Here is a 17630-nt window from a genome sequence, read left to right on the forward strand (position 1 = left end):
TGGAAATTTCTTGTGCAAAGACTACCGGTAGCTGTGCGGCGTTTGCAACGCGAATATATTGTCCAATACCCTACCTATCAGACATCACCCTCAGAAACATTAACGCCCAAACTGGGATCTTGGTGGTACCTTCTGTTTGTTGCGAAATGAACGTTTCCAGATGTTTCGTACAATGACTGCAGGGTTGTCACTGGCGCCAGTGGTGCAAGAGCAAAGCGTATGATGAGTCCAGTGTCATAAATTTACGCGTCGCAGTCTGAAAATTCCTCTGGATAATAACGAGACTAAACTGCAGCTATGGCCGTATGAATGACACCCTGCAGCCGGTTTCACTGAGAATAACTGGAATCCTTAAGTGCAGGTAAAACCACTACTTACATCGCCACTTAATAATAAAAAAACACTTTAAACACACTTTAGCCCGGCTCTCCTGATACAGTATATGGGCACTCAGTACTGGGTTGGGGGGGGGGGGGAGCGTATCTCTACTGCTATGCTGTTCCTGTGTCTCGCCACGATGGGCATTTGCAGGTACAGGTAGCGGGCAGTCGTGAACTCTGCCAGGGACGATTGCCTGCTTCTCTTTTGGGGATACATACGTGCCCGGATATCCTTGGAGAGGGAGCATACTGTCACCATGGGTACAGAGGGGGATTTCCGGAGACGGTGCCCTCCTCCAGAAATGAATGTTTTATGGACAGTAATAATCATGTTTTTATTTGTATTTGTTCACCTTGTAAATATTTAATGTTTGTATTTTGTGTATATTTGTGCGAATAAACTTTTTGTATTTGGGGAAAAAAAACTTTAAACCTGATTTCGTGGATTGCGTTTCCAGTGCATCGTTCACAAGTTAGCATGTGAGAAATCTACTCACTATAAATTGATAGTTCAAATTATAAACGTGTGAATCGAAAACAGAATAGCTATAAATAAACGAACGTGTTCGGTCACAGTTAACCAGCAAATGCTTCGTTAATGGGTCCGTAAAAGTACGATCAGGGATTATCACCTGAAATTTGTTTTCGGGATAAAGAATAGTTTGATGCAAAGACGTGTGTGTGCGTTGGGGCGGGGGGGGGTGTCTGTGTGTGTGTGTGAGAGAGAGTGTGTGTGTGTGTGTCTGAGAGAGAAAGAGAGAGAGAGGAGAGAGAGAGAGTGTGTACAGATAATTTGAGTGTGTGCGAGAGGGGACGAGAGAGAATCGGAGTGCGTGTTTGGAAAGTTTATTTTAGTTTGGAAAGGTTGAACATGTATAGACGTGCCTGGGAATATGTGTGAGGCTGTAAGAAAAGATGTATGGATGTGTCAGTGTGCATGTTGCATTGTATGAGAATATGCTCAAGGGTGTGCGCGATAGGGTGTGTGAGAGAGAACGAGCTTGTGTACAGAACAGGGCGTAAGTGTGCATATGTATGGGGTTAAGTGGGATCCGGGATCAGCCATGATGGAATGGCGGAGCAGACTCGATGGGCTGAATGGCCTAATTCTGCTCCTATGTCTTATGGTCTTATGCGCGAGAGCATATTTTCCCGTATGACTATGGGAATGAGACTGCGTGCTCGAGAGGAAGAAAATGCATTAGTGCGTCTGACTGAGAAAGCAGACCAGTGTGTGAGGTTCATATTGTGTGTGCAGACTGTGCAAATGTGTGAGATTGAGCACGTGTGTATGACATTGTGTGACTGCAAATGTGTGAGAATGTGTCCTGCAGAGTGAACGCATATTGTATCTGTGAGAATGTGAGCAAAGTGGGCCGCGTGTAAGGAGGTTTTATTCACTCCGCGCGCGCGCGCGTGTGTGTGTGTGTGTGTGTGTGTGTGTGAGTGATTGTGTGCATCTGTGTGTCTATGTGTGTATCTGCGTGTGTGTTTATCTGTGTTTCCTGTGTGTCCGCGCGCTTGTGTGTTTTTTGGGAATGTGCACGCGAAAGAGCGGACTGACAAAAACTTTTTACAGTCGCTTGTCAAAAGTTCCACAACACCGTTTCGGTATCTAAAGCTGAGGGAACAGGTCCGAAAGAGAAAGATGGTGGGATTCGGGGCGAATGCAAACGCAAGCGGGATGTACAGGCCTTCAGACCTCCCCCGACAAAGAAATCCCAATGAGTGTCAACATTTAGAGAACCTTCTGAAAAATATTCAATAAAAGTTATGGGGGGGGGGACAGAACGCTGACTGAACCGGTTGAGAGGCTGAAACAGCAAGAGAGATTCTGTAGCTTGCTTTATAAAGCGGGGGCTTACTGCGTGCTGGCATGAACTGGAGAATACCCTCCCCTTCTCCCTCTCTCCCACGCCGCAGACTCCCCAGTGCACTGAGGGAGGGTTCTGCTGTCTATGGAAGCCTGTGCTGCACCAAACGTCTATGAACGTCTTGTAATAAAGCACTAAAGAAATTCTAACCGACCTATTGAAATATGAAAGTACTTTCGACAAACAGGTGCCCGTGGTATCCGCGCTAAACACTGGTCCTTGCGGATTCTGGCTACCAGGAAGCTGTAAGTGCTTTAAACTTTACCTGTTGCCGTTATCCCTTTTGCATTTGAGTGTACATTTATTTTAAGTAGGATTAAATGCGGAGGCTTCTCGGGAGAAACTGAAGGGCAGTCTGACAACACATCAGCTTGAAGCAATTGACGAAAAGAACCAAATTAAAAGGCATACACTCGCTGTATTTTAGTGAAGAGCTGTCCGCCAAGCACAACGGAGAAATGACTTGGGCTTTTGGCGGTCTTCTGGTAACTGCAGGTTAAAATTGTTATCAAATTCTTAGATGTCGGTATACAGTTATGATCTGTAATGCTTTGTAACGAACTGTCCTCAGGGAGAGCACAACCTCGTCCAGGGAAAACTTCCAGATTGTACCTGGTAATCCACGTGCATTTTGCCGGAACGCTTCACCCACCGAAGGAACAATAAATGCAACAAGGCAAGTCGCTCTGTTAGCCTTTGTGCGCTGTCTTTCATTGATCCGATTCTTTTTATTTACTGTGAATGGCGGCAAGAAAACCAATCTCAGGGTAGTATATGGTGGCATAGAGTGTATGTATTTGATAATAAATTTACTTTGAACTTTTGAACTTCGTAGTCAATAAAATACGGTTGTTTTAAGGGAGTTCTCATTTTGAGTATCTAAGTTACCGAGTATCTGTGTAGAGAGGAGACTAGGTATGAGTTGCATTTGAAGAACGTGCAACTTTCTTTCGTGATAGTGTTTGATTTGTTTAAAGTCATTTTGCTCTCAGTTAGAATAGTCTAATAGTATTCAAAGTTTTAATAAGACTTTTTAAAATATTTGATGGTTGACGGCAGCCGCGAGATCTCCTCAGCTGCATAGAATCAAACGCGCGACCTGGCAGGGACACGCAAGAGTGGGCGTCCAGACCGAGCACCAAGTCGTTAGATCACAGACTCAGCACCCAACGTCTTCGGCTATTGGCAGAACGGCTCCGGACTCCGTGTAAAATAACGTGGCCAGCAATCTTCCTTCTAATTGGCCTGTTGAGCGCTTTTAAGCCCGCATTGCCCCCCCCCCGTCAATTTTAAAGCGGAATTCACCGGGGGGGGGGTGTTTCATCTACACACTACGTAATGTAAACACACATAATCGGAGGAAAGACATCCTTGCCATAGAGGGAGTACAAAGAAGGTTCACCAGATTGATTCCTGGGATGGCAGGACTTTCATATGAAGAAAGACTGGATGAACTAGGCTTGTACTCGTTGGAATTTAGAAGATTGATGGGGGATCTGATTGAAACGTATAAAATCCTAAAGGGATTGGACAGGCTAGATGCAGGAAGATTGTTCCCAATGTTGGGGAAGCCCAGAACGAGGGGTCACAGTTCGAGGATAAAGGGGAAGCCTTTTAGGACTGAGATTAGGAAAAACTTTTTCACACAGAGAGTGGTGAATCTGTGGAATTCTCTGCCACAGGAAACAGTTGAGGCCAGTTCATTGGCTATACTTAAGAGGGAGTTAGATATGGCCCTTGTGGCTAGGGGGATCAGGGGGTATGGAGGGAAGGCTGGTGCAGGGTTCTGAGTTGGATGATCAGCCATGATCATAATAAATGGTGGTGCAGGCTGGAAGGGCCAAATGGCCTACTCCTGCACCATTTTCTATGTTTCTATGTACATGAGGCAGATACATTAAGAGCATTTAAAAAAACTCTTAGATAGGCACATGGATGATAGAAAATGGAGGGCTATACAAGAGGTATGGTTAGAGGTTAAAAGTTCAGCACAACATCATGAGCCAAGGGGTCTTCACTGTGCTAAAATGTTCCAAACTCAGTAGCGACTTTATTAGGTATCTATGTACGCTTGTTTATTCGTTAAGTGCATGTGGTATGGCATGGGCAGCAATGGTCTTTCCATAATCATGAATGATCTTGAAAAATGCTTCCACAGAGGTGGTTTGCTATTGCCTTCTTCTGGGCAGAGTCTTTACAAGACGAGTGATCCCAGCCATTATCAAAACTCTTCAGAGATTGTCTGCCTGGCGTCAGTGATTGCATAACCTAGACTTGTGATACATGCCAGCTGCTCATTAATGCCAAGCATATGGCAGCAACTCAATGCATAAAAGCATGTAGACATGGTCAAGAGGTTCAGTTGTTGTTCGGACCAAACATCAGAATGAGGAAGAAATGCGATCTAAGTGATTTTGGTCATGGAATGATTATTGGTGCCAGACAGGTTGGGGGTTTGAGTATCTCAGAAACTGCTGATCTCCTGGGATTTTCACACACACAACAGTCTCTAAAGTTTACAGAGAGTGGTGTGAAAAACAAAAAGCATCAGTGAGCAGCAGTTCTGAGGGTGAAAACACCTTGTTATTGAGAGAGGTCAGAGGAAAGTGGCCAGATCAGGTCAAGCTGACAGGAAGGCGACGGTAACTCAAATAACCATGTGTTACAACAGTGATGTGAAGAAGAGCTTCTCTGATTGCACAATATGTCGATCCTTGAAGTGGATGGGCTACAGCAGCAGAAGATCACAAACATACACTCAGTGGCCACTTTGTTAAGTTCAGGAGGTATATAATACTGTGGCCACTATGGGTATGAATATAGAATGAGGTCTTCTTGCAATGGACAGAACAATTTTGTAGACAAGAGGGAATGTGAATATTAGAATCTGGCCCAACAAACAAGATGCTGGAAGAATTTGACATGCCAGTCTCCATCCGTGGGGAGGGAGTGGCAATGGACAGTCAGGTTTTCTGTTTGAGACCCTTCATCTGCACTGAAAAATAGAGTGGATACAGTTAATATAAAGAGGAGCAGGAAGAGCTGGCAAGTGATAGGTGGATCCAGCTGAGGAGGGGGTGATAGGGAGATGGAGGAGGAGAGAGTGGAGGTAGCGATAGATGCCGACAGGTGATATATTCATTGAAATATCTTGGCTGTCAAAAACAAAAATTACATGTTTGCATTTTCAGATCACTCTCGGAATCTGGTCCATTGACAGAAAACTTCCAGCATGTAACTGCTTTTCACAGGGCGATTCTCCCAAGCTGCTGAGAGAGGATGAAGCCAGTCCATGGGCGATGCCTCTTGCCTGCCTCTTGGCATGGGAAACTGCTGGTGATCCTGGCAGCCTTCACCTGGTGTTGGCGCTTCTGCCTGTCCTGTCCCAAGCCATGTGCCTGTTATGTACCCACGGAGATCCACTGCACCTTCAGATATCTCAACACCATCCCAGCAAACATCCAACCTCAGGTGGAACGCATCAATTTGGGGTTAGTCTCAATCATGTTGCCTTTAGTAATGTTTGGTTGGATGATGATAGGCAGGCACTAAGATACCTGTTTTTCTCGCAGTTACAATAACCTGATGAAATTAACAAGTGGCAGCTTCACTGGCTTGAAAAGTCTTGAATTGCTGATGCTTCACAGTAACAAGATTGAAGAGATACCGGACAATGCATTCAAAGATCTGCAGTCCCTGCAGGTAGGCTTTCCCAGTGTTAGAAGTTCCTGTTCATTCTTGGCATGCTAGCAAGGCTGACACCCTTCCTAATTTAGCTATAACAAGAAGTTGGACAGACTTTCTTTGTTTTCCCTGGAGTGTGGGAGACTGAGGGAGGATTCAATAAAGACCACACTTGGAATATTGTGAGCAGTTTTGGGCCCCTTATCTAAGAAAGGATGTGCTGGCATTGGAGTGGGTCCAGAGAAGGTTTACAAGAATAATCCTGGGAATGAAAGGGTTAATGTATGAGCAATGTTTGATGGCTCTGAAACTGTGCTGACTGGAGTTCAGAAGAATGAAGGGAGGTCTCAATGAAACCTATCGAATATTGAAATCCCAAGATAGAGTGAACGTGGAGAGACGTTACCTCTCATGGCAAAGTGGACCAGAGGGCGCAGCCTCAGATTAACCACTACTGCACTATAAATACAGTAAATTTTTATTGCATAGTCCTTTTTGAATGTAGAGAAATGAATTCAGAATCAATTTATACTGATTTGGCAAATTAAATTTTCTTTCATTCGTTCATGCCACAGTTCTTGTCCGTGCTCACTGGCCTCTGCACTTCTTCATTGAATCGGTGAAACAGCCAGCAGAATCAAAGACCCACCAACCCCCAGACATTCTCTTCTCTTTCCCACCCCCACATTTGTGTGTCAATGCAAGGAGCATTCGTAATAAGGTGGATGAATTGAAAGTGCAGATTGTTATTAATGATTATGATATAGTTGGGATCACAGAGACATGGCTCCAGGGTGACCAGGGATGGGAGCTCAACGTTCAGGGATAATCAATATTCAGGAGGGATAGACATGAAGGAAGGGGAGGTGGGGTGGTGTTGCTGGTTAAAGAAGAAATTAATGCAATAGAAAGGAAGGACATAAGCCGGGAAGATGTGGAATCGATATGGGTAGAGCTGCGTAACACTAAGGGGCAGAAGACGCTGGTGGGAGTTGTGTACAGGCCACCTAACAGTGGTAGTGAGGTCGGAGATGGTATTAAACAGGAAATTAGAAATGTGTGCAATAAAGGAACAGCAGTTATAATGGGTGACTTCAATCTACATGTAGATTGGGTGAACCAAATTGGTAAAGGTGCTGAGGAGGAGGATTTCTTGGAATGTATGCGGGATGGTTTTTTGAACCAACATGTCGAGGAACCAACTAGAAAGCAGGCTATTCTGGACTGGGTTTTGAGCAATGAGGAACGGTTAATTAGCAATCTTGTCATGAGAGGCCCCTTGGGTAAGAGTGACCATAATATGGTGGAATTCTTCATTAAGATGGAGAGTGACATAGTTAATTCAGAAACAAAGGTTCTGAACTTAAAGAGGGGTAACTTTGAAGGTATGAGACATGAATTAGCTAAGATACACTGGCAAATGACACTTAAAGGATTGACGGTGGATATGCAATGGCAAGCATTTAAAGGTTGCATGGATGAACTACAACAATTGTTCATCCCAGTTTGCCAAAAGAATAAATCAAGGAAGGTAGTGCACCCGTGGCTGACAAGAGAAATTAGGGATAGTATCAATTCCAAGGAAGAAGCATACAAATTAGCCAGAGAAAGTGGCTCACCTGAGGACTGGGAGAAATTCAGAGTTCAGCAGAGGAGGACAAAGGGCTTAATTAGGAAGGGGGAAAAAGATTATGAGAGAAAACTGGCAGGGAACATAAAAACGGACTGTAAAAGCTTTTATAGATATGTAAAAAGGAAAAGACTGGTAAAGACAAATGTAGGTCCCCTGCAGGCAGAAACAGGTGAATTGATTATGGGGAGCAAGGACATGGCAGACCAATTGAATAATTACTTTGGTTCTGTCTTCACTAAGGAGGACATGAATAATCTTCCAGAAATAGTAGGGAACAGAGGGTCCAGTGAGATGGAGGAACTGAGTGAAATACATGTTAGTAGGGAAGTGGTGTTAGGTAAATTGAAGGGATTGAAGGTAGATAAATCCCCAGGGCCAGATGGTCTGCATCCCAGAGTGCTTAAGGAAGTAGCCCAAGAAATAGTGGATGCATTAGTGATAATTTTTCAAAACTCGTTAGATTCTGGACTAGTCCCTGAGGATTGGAGGGTGGCTAATGTAACTCCACTTTTTAAAAAAGGAGGGAGAGAGAAACCGGGGAATTATAGACCAGTTAGCCTAACGTCGGTGGTGGGGAAACTGCTGGAGTCAGTTATCAAGGATGTGATAACAGCACATTTGGAAAGCGGTGAAATGATCGGACAAAGTCAGCATGGATTTGTGAAAGGAAAATCATGTCTGACGAATCTCGTAGAATTTTTTGAGGATGTAACTAGTAGAGTGGATAGGGGAGAACCTGTGGATGTGGTATATTTGGATTTTCAGAAGGCTTTTGACATGTCCCACACAGGAGATTAGTGTGCAAACTTAAAGCACATGGTATTGGGGGTAAGGTATTGGTGTGGGTGGAGAGTTGGTTAGCAGACAGGAAGCAAAGAGTGGGAATAAACGGGACCTTTTCAGAATGGCAGGCAGTGACTAGTGTGGTACCGCAAGGCTTAGTGCTGGGACCCCAGTTGTTTACAATATATATTAATGACTTGGATGAGGGAATTAAATGCAGCATCTCCAAGTTTGCGGATGACACGAAGCTGGGGGACAGTGTTAGCTGTGAGGAGGATGCTAAGAGGATGCAGAGTGACTTGGATAGATTGGGTGAGTGGGCAAATTCATGGCAGATGCAATTTAATGTGGATAAATGTGAAGTTATCCACTTTGGTGGCAAAAATAGGAAAACAGATTATTATCTGAATGGTGGCCGATTAGGAAAAGGGGAGGTGCAACGAGACCTGGGTGTCATTATACACCAGTCATTGAAAGTGGGCATGCAGGTACAGCAGGCGGTGAAAAAGGCGAATGGTATGCTGGCATTTATAGCGAGAGGATTCGAGTACAGGAGCGGGGAGGTACTACTGCAGTTGTACAAGGCCTTGGTGAGACCACACCTGGAGTATTGTGTGCAGTTTTGGTCCCCTAATCTGAGGAGGGACATCCTTGCCATAGAGGGAGTACAAAGAAGGTTCACCAGATTGATTCCTGGGATGGCAGGACTTTCATATGAAGAAAGACTGGATGAACTGGGCTTGTACTCGTTGGAATTTAGAAGATTGAGGGGGGATCTGATTGAAACGTATAAGATCCTAAAGGGATTGGACAGGCTAGATGCAGGAAGATTGTTCCCGATGTTGGGGAAGTCCAGAACGAGGGGCCACAGTTTGAGGATAGAGGGGAAGCCTTTTAGGACCGAGATTAGGAAAAACTTCTTCACACAGAGAGTGGTGAATCTGTGGAATTCTCTGCCACAGGAAACAGTTGAGGCCAGTTCATTGGCTATACTTAAGAGGGAGTTAGATATGGCCCTTGTGGCTACGGGGGTCAGGGGGTATGGAGGGAAGGCTGGGGCGGGGTTCTGAGTTGGATGATCAGCCATGATCATAATAAATGGCGGTGCAGGCTCGAAGGGCCGAATGGCCTACTCCTGTACCTATTTTCTATGTTTCTATCACGAGCCGCAAGATGAAAGAAAACTAAAAGCATGTATCTCAAGCTCAGTTACAGCTTCAATCCCGTGGTCATAAGACTATTGAACAGTCCCGTTATATGATAAGATAGACTTCTGATCTCACAATCTACCACAATATGACCTTGTTCCTTACCGTCTACCTGAACTGTACTTCCTCTGTACCTATTGCACTTTATTCTACATTATTATAGCCTTGTTCCTTATTGTCTGCCTGCACCACACTTTCCCTGTAACTATAACACTTTATTCTGCACCCTGTTGTTGTTTTACATAGTTCTTCTTCTTCTTGGTCCCTTAGCTTCCAGTAGGGCATAGGCCATAGATGACCTCCTATCTCCATTGTCCAAAGTCGGTGGTCTGATTGCAGTTCATCAGTGTTTCGGTAATCCAGTGTATCCACTGTACATGGGATCAGCCCCTGCAGCTGCACCAGAGACGTCTCATGATGGGGACGTAGGGTCGGACTTTGAGAGGCGCTACATAGTACTGCCTCAATGAATTGATCTATATTAACACTAAGCAAGACAAATTTTTACTGTACCTTAGTACACATGATTAAATAAAATAATTTACCAATTCATCAACTTGGACTGAGAGGATTACAAAGTTATTAGAGAGCCTGAAGTCAATTATCAGCTCGTCTGCATAATATTTCCTTTCAACAGGAGGGGCTAGATGGGATGCTATGTATTCTGGTATTGTGGTTCCCATTACTGAATCTAGTTTTCATGCAAGATATACTTAATTAACCACATCTATATGCCCCAGCTGATGCAGTAAAATTTGAAGTTTATTTCTTGAGTTATTCCAATCTTTGATTTCTAGTCACTATTCCTAGCAAAATGTTTTATCAGCATTCCATAAGAAGTGTTAGATGAAAATGGATCTCATGGAAACCTAATAAACATTGAAAAGCCTAGACTGAGTGGATATGGATAGAATGTTTCCTAATGTTTCCTGTAGTGAGTGGGGAGTCTTGGACCAGAGGGCACATCCTCAAAATAGAAGGACTCCCTTTATAACAGAGATGAGAAGCAATTTCTTTAGTACGAGTTTGGTGAATCTGTGGAATTCATTGCCATAGGCAACTGTGGAGGCCAAGTCATTTGGTATTTTTAAAGCAGAAGTTGATAGATTTTTGATTAGAAAGGGCATCAAGGGTTACGTGGAGAAGGCTGGAGAATAGGGTTGAGAGGAAAAATAAATCAGCCATGATAGAAGGGTGGAGAAAACATGATGGGCCGAATGGTCTAATTCTGCTCCTATGTCTTATGCATTTGGTTCACTGCTTATTTACTACCTGCATACTTCTTACAGACATGAGGTTGACAAATTCATTGCTGGTTGTCATTGGAGATGCACATAGCAAGATATGTGAAGAACTTAAAGGGCCAGTTGTAACTGTGATACTCAAGTTGTTTGGAGTCACAGCACAGAACAGGCCCTTTGGCCCAATTGGCCCCTGCTAACCACGTTTTCCATCTAAGCCAGTCTCATCTGCCTGCAATTGGCCCATAAACCTTTCCTGCCCATGTACCTGTCAAAATACTTTATTAATATTGTTAATGTATCTACCTGAATCACTTCCTCTGGCAAATATATAACATCTAAGTGTTGCTATTTAGCAAATAATCATAGGTTAATGCTATTCCTCAGTTTGAAACAGAGTAGCTAATCGCTCATCAATTGCCTGCAAATAAGTCACCATTATTTACACCATAGCTCTGTCGCCCATTCACCCAGCTGTTTATCAGCATTATTAACGTTATATCTCCATCGCCCATTCACCCAGCTGTTTATCACCATTGTTACATTATACCTCTATTGCCCATTCACTCAGCTGTTTATCACCATTATTAACATTATACCTCTATTGCCCATTCACCCAGCTGTTTATCACCATTGTTATATTATATCCCCATCACCCATTCACCAAGCTGTTTATCAGCATTATCAACATTATATCTCTGTCACCCATTCCCCCTGCTGTTACATCACCATTAACATCATATCTCCATCGCCCATTCACCCAGCTGTTTATCACCATTATTAACATATCTCTCCATCGCCCATTCACCCAGCTGTTTATCACCATTACTAACATCATACCCCCTCATCCATTCACCTAGCTGTTATATCACCCTTTTTAACATTATACCCCCACCACCCATTCACCCAGCTGTTTATCACCATTATTAACATATCTCTCCATCGGCCATTCACCTAGCTGTTATATCAGCCATTGTCAACATTATTACTCCATCCCCATTCATCCAGCTGTTATAAATTAGTATATAAACTCAGAATGTCAGAGGCCTTGAAGTATTTTATTGCCCTGTGCTCTCAAGCTATTCCATCTGATTACAATAGCAGGAACAAAATCACAAACCACAATGAAAGTACTTGATCGACAATATAGAGTATATGTCACCACTGCTTTGTCATTTGTAGGTACCATAGAACATAGAACAGCACAGCACAGTACAGGCTCTTCAGCCATAAGGTTGTCCCAGCCCTGTAACCTACTCCAAGATCAACCTAACCCTACACTCCCACATATCCCTCCGTTTTTCTTTCATCTAAGAGTTCCTTAAAAGTCCCTAATGCACCCGCCTCTAGCACCACCCCGGCAGCACATTCCATCATTCCATGCACCCACCACTCTGTGTAAAAAAAAAAACTACCTCTGACATCACCCCAATACTTTCCTCCCAACGCCTTATAGTTATCCTTTTTATATTTCCATCCTGGGAAAAAGAAGTCTCTGCTGTCTACTTGATCTACTCCTCTATCAAGTCGCCTCTCACCCTCTTTTACTCCAAAGAGAAAAGACCTAGCTTGCTCAAACTATCCTCACAAGAAATGCTCTCTGATCCAGCCAGAATCCTGGTGAATCCTAGCACCCGCTCTAAAGCTTCCACCCTCTTCCGAGGCGATGCAGAACTAAGCACAATGCTCCAAGTGTGGTCTTACCTGAGTTTTACAGAGCTACAACCTTATCTTATGGCTCTTGAACTCAATCCCCTCAATTAATGAAGGCCAACACACCACTCTCCAGTTCGGCTGAAGAGTTTTGGGTCAAAACGTTGACTGTACCCTTTTCCATAGATGCTACTGGCCTGCTGAGTTCCTCCAGCATTTTGTATGTGTGGCCAACACACCATACGCCTTCTTAACCACCTTATGATCTTGTGCTGCAACTTAGAGGGATCTATGCACGTGCACCCCAAGATTTCTCCCCACCGCTAACAACTGTAACAACTTTATCTGTTGCCTTTAAAGGTTCTGAAGATGAGCTACAACAAGGTGAAAGCATTGAATCGTGAGACTTTTCGTGGTCTTCGCAATATGGTACGGTTATACATGGATCACAACAAAATTGAATTCATAAACCCCGAGGCACTCTACGGGCTCACTTCATTGAAACTGCTCCACTTGGAAGGAAATGTGCTTCAGGAACTGCACCGAGATACATTTGTTACATTTCGCTTCAGCCAGATCTTCAAAATTTCTTCAATCAAGCACCTTTACCTGTCAGACAACGCGTTAACATCAATTCCAAGTGACCTCCTGTCTTACATCTCAGATATTGAAAGTATCTACCTAAATGGCAACAAATGGTTTTGTGACTGTAAATTGAAGTGGTTAGCTGAACTCAATGAAAAGCAACCAGGTATAGTCATGCATTAATCTTACCTGTTGGTATTTACTACAAGATAAGCACTTTGCTGCACCGCATATTCAGGTGATACACAAATCCATGTACAAAATGTCTCCTTACAAACATACACTGGAATTGAACTCCAAACTCTGGGACCATCCAAGCAGTGATAATGTCGCCCTAACCACTATGCTACCATGACACCCCAATTAATAGCATCAGAAGCACATATGGCTGATAAGAAAGAAAAGAAGCTAAAAATAGAGCAAGAGAGCCTTTTGTATATTTGAATTTAATGATATTATGGAATTTGTCTGTATGCCCATAATTCAGACCTTCATATTCTAGGTATAGCCTGTATCATACCAGACCTTACTTACTTACTGCCTATAACACCGCTGGTGTTTGAGGCAGAAATGAAAGTCCTCCATCTCTGTCTGTATAGAATGATCCTTCATTGCTGTTTCCGTAACAAATTTTTTTGAGCAGTCAGGGTTGCTAGCCCTGAGCTGAACCCCCAAACCTGGAGGACCGGTGGACCACTCTTAGTTTAGCCTCTACCCTTTGACCTGTTTGGTATGGATGACATTTCTAGCCAAAGCACTGGCACTGATTCCAGCCGACCTAGCTGTCAGGGTCACAGAGGCATGCAAGTCTCCAAACCCTATGACAAAGTTGTGGTCCTCTTGGAAGATATTAGACCTAGTGGAAAGAAATTCAACTTGGAAGTTAGCAACAATGAGAAAGATCAGTTTGACCACTGTTATACAGCTTACCCAAGACCTATTCCCACCCAGTTAAAATGGACCAATCCTATACCTCACATCTTACATTAGGTCATACAGAATCAGGTTTAATATCACTGGCAGATGTTGCAAATGTTTCAAATTGTAACTCAGCTAATTCAACAACATTCAACAACTATGATAATATTTTTGATAATAAATTTACTTTGGACTTTTATCTAACCTAATGTTCTGTCCCTCTCTCCCACTGTCTTCTTAAGACTTTTTAGACCTTCAAAATTTAACTGCTATCTATATAGACAAGCTAAAGTTATTTGGAGTTTTAACTGTGTTTTGGTGACAAGAGTTTCAAAATTAGTCATGTTACAACATGAAGGCTCAGGAAAGTTGCCCAGAGAACTGAAATACAGCAATACTCACAGAAAAATTAGTTTTAATTCACCTCTGGATGTTGGCTTTCCAGAAATGTCAGATTGTGATGATGCTCTCTTGAACCAGCACAGTTCTGATGATGCTCCTCACACTGTCTGTTAGAAGGAGTCATTGAATTTAAACCTAGTAAGGATCGAAGAGTTACCATACCCTGTGGCCACTATATTAGATGCACCTCTACACCTGCTCGTTAACACAAATATCTAAGTTGCCAATCAATGCATAAAGGCAGCAACTCAATGCATAAAAGCATGTAGACAGGGTCAAGAGATTCAGTTGCTGTTCAAACTGTGCATCAGAAATGGGAGGAAATGTGATCTAAGTGGCTTTGACCGTGGAAAGATTGCTGGTGCCAGGTGGGGTGGTTTGAGTATCTCAGGAACTGCTGATATATTGGAATTTTCACATACAGCAGTCTCTAGAGTTTACAGAGAATGGTGTGAGAAACAAAAAAATTCACTGAGTAACAGTTCTGTAGACAAAAATGCCGTGTTAATGAGAAAGGACAGAGGAGAATGGCCAAACTGGTTCAAGCTGACAGTAACTCAAATAACCATATGTTATAACAGTAGTGTGCAGAAGAGCATCTCTGAATGCTCAGGACGTCAAACCTTGAAGTGAGTGGGCTACAGTAGCAGGAGATCATGAGCATACACTCAGTGGCCAGTTTTTTTAGGTATAGCAGATACCTAATTGAGTGACCACTGAGGGTATAGTGCTTGTTCTGTTGCGGCACTGGCCAAAAACAAAATGTTGTGACTTTTGTAACAGAGTGGCAGACTGGAAAGTAAAATAAGGACGATCTTTTAGAGTTCATAATAATAAGTTAAATTACTACATGTGTTTGGCAATACACCAACAAATAGTTGTCTGGATAGATAGAGTAATTAAAATGTTATTAAGCTTTTGAGTGAGAGACAGTGAAAGGAACGGAGTACACAAACAATAATCTGCAATCCATTGGCAGGAAAAGAAGTCAGCAATGCCTTCAGGCTTATAGTTCTATGCAAAAATCTTAAATATATATACACACACAAACACACACACACACACACACACACACACACACACATATATATATATATATATATATATATATATATATATATATATATAGATAGATAGATAGATAGATATAGATATAGCAAGGGTTCCTAAGACTTTTGCACAGTACTGTAGTAATTTTCAGTATTGCACTGTACTGCTGATGCAAAACAAAAACACATTTCATGACATGTGAGTGATGATAAACCTGATTCTGATGTGGGTCTCTATTGTAGACTGAGAGTGGGAAGGGGGCAGGGAGAAGGGAATCATGGTTGGGAAAAGGGGAAGAGAGAGGGGAAGGAGCGGGAAGTACCAGAGAGACATTCTGCAATGATCAATAAACCAATTGTTTAGAATCAAATGACCTCACCTGATGCCTCAGGGCTGGGCGTGTCTGTGCACATGCCACTACACACCCCTGGCTCACCTTCTCTGCCACCAGTCCCACACCCCTCCCACGGTGCTGCACCCTTGCCAATCCCAACATCCTTTGCTCCCACCAAATTCGCTCTCTACTCCTCTTTGACAAATACAGTAGTGTGTGCAAAAAGTCTTAGGCAGCCTGGCGTGTGCACTCTCTCTCTCTCTCTCTCTCTCTCTCTCTCTCTCTCTCTCTCTCTCTCTCTCTCTCTCTCTCTCTCTCTCTCTATATATATATATATATATATATATATATATATATATATATATATATATATACATACGTGTGTGTGTGTGTGTGTGTGTGTGTCTAAGACTTATGCACAGTGTTGTACATCCATACAAAGAGGGTGGATGAGGAGGGGTTGGAGAGTTGTTGAGAGCTGGGGAGGGGAATTAACTTCTTCCAACCTATAAATAAGCAGAGTGAAATAAGAAGCAAACCAGCCCAGAAATCTGCAACGTGTCACCCCAGATCACAACGGAATGATGTCAGAGTAGATACAGTCATAAACATTGAGGGATTAGAAACAGCAACATGTTAAGTTAAAGGTATGATAGTTGGTTCAGGACATACCCTTCCTGTAAACATACATAAAGTGGTTATTTTTCATAGTTAGGTCTTGAAACTTAATTCATCATTAACTGTGCGCAAATATCAAGTGACAATAATTCATGCCTTTCTTTAAAAAGTTGCTTATTTTCTAAAGCAACATACACAAGATGCTGGAGGAACTCAGCAGGTCAAGCAGCATCCAAGGCCACCCTCAGGAGGGAGGAGCAACACCTTATGTTCTGTCTGGATAGCCTCCAACCCGATGGCATGAATGTCAAATTCTGCTTCCAGTAAAAAAAATCTCCCCCCTTCTATTCCTCATTCTGACTTGTTATCTTTTCTTACTGCCTATCACCTCCCCCGGGTCCTCTCCTCCTTCCCTTTCTCCTATAGTCCACTCTCCTCTCCTGAACCAGATCCCTTCCTCTCCAGCCCTTTACCTTTCCTATCCTTCTGGCTTCGCCTATCACCTTCTAACTATCCTCCTTTCCCTCCCCCACTTTCTTATTTAGTTGTCTTCCTCCTTCCTTTCCAGTGCTGAACAAGGTTCTCAGCCTGAAACGGCGACTTTATTCATTTTCAAAGATGCTGCCCAACCTGCTGAGTTCCTCCAGCATCTTGTGTGTGTTGCTTTGGATTTCCAGCATCTGCAGAATTTCTCATGTTTAGTAATTCTTTCCTAATTTTGTCTTTGAGTTTTCACAAAAATGAAAGGACTGCTCAGTGAATTGGTCACATAGGTGTAATCGGGCAGCCGGGGGTCATTGGAAGGGAAGGAGTTGTCACCGTGCTGTATCTCTGAACAACAAATAAAGAAGTCCCCTCTCTGGATACCAATCTAGTAACTTAAGCAGAATGCTACTATAGACCCAAAGGATTAATTTCATGGTTAGCTATACTGCAATTTCAAATTTTATTATACGCAGTATAGGGCACGCAGAACTAACTTAACTGTGAAAGGAACCAAAATGATATCAAAACTCCTTTTCAGGTTGTGTGAAAGGTTGTAGAATTTCAGATTAAGGTGCACCTTACTCATTTAATCAATTGATTAAATAAATTCCAGCAAGGCAATTTTGGCAAATAATAAAGTACTCAAAAATCTTTCGAAAATAAGATGAGGGCAATCTAAAATTCCCTCCACTGTCATGGATCTCATAGATTTGGTTTCTACGTCAGAATATGTGACAGGCAACATCACACAGATACTTAATTTGGAATTATTTGCTTAACA

General features: G+C 42.8%; 1 protein-coding gene across 5 annotated transcripts in view; it reads left to right on the forward strand.

Moving 5' to 3' along the window:
* Nucleotides 1-271: 271 nt before the first annotated feature.
* Nucleotides 272-17630, forward strand: part of igsf10 (immunoglobulin superfamily, member 10) — a 42863-nt gene continuing 25504 nt past the window's right edge. For 2 of the 5 annotated variants that reach the window (XM_072254949.1, XM_072254953.1), the window contains exons 1-5: nucleotides 2323-2739; nucleotides 2826-2930; nucleotides 5446-5745; nucleotides 5827-5956; nucleotides 12817-13207. In XM_072254949.1, the coding sequence (XP_072111050.1) occupies nucleotides 5534-5745; nucleotides 5827-5956; nucleotides 12817-13207 (733 nt within the window). In that variant the 5' untranslated portion in view covers nucleotides 2323-2739; nucleotides 2826-2930; nucleotides 5446-5533. Of the gene's footprint in view, nucleotides 362-2322; nucleotides 2740-2825; nucleotides 2931-5445; nucleotides 5746-5826; nucleotides 5957-12816; nucleotides 13208-17630 lie in introns of those variants that run through there. The other 3 variants (XM_072254951.1, XM_072254950.1, XM_072254952.1) reach the window with 3 other exon arrangements.

The sequence above is a fragment of the Mobula birostris genome, chromosome 4, assembly GCF_030028105.1.
Source record: "Mobula birostris isolate sMobBir1 chromosome 4, sMobBir1.hap1, whole genome shotgun sequence".
NCBI classification, from domain to species: domain Eukaryota; kingdom Metazoa; phylum Chordata; class Chondrichthyes; order Myliobatiformes; family Myliobatidae; genus Mobula; species Mobula birostris.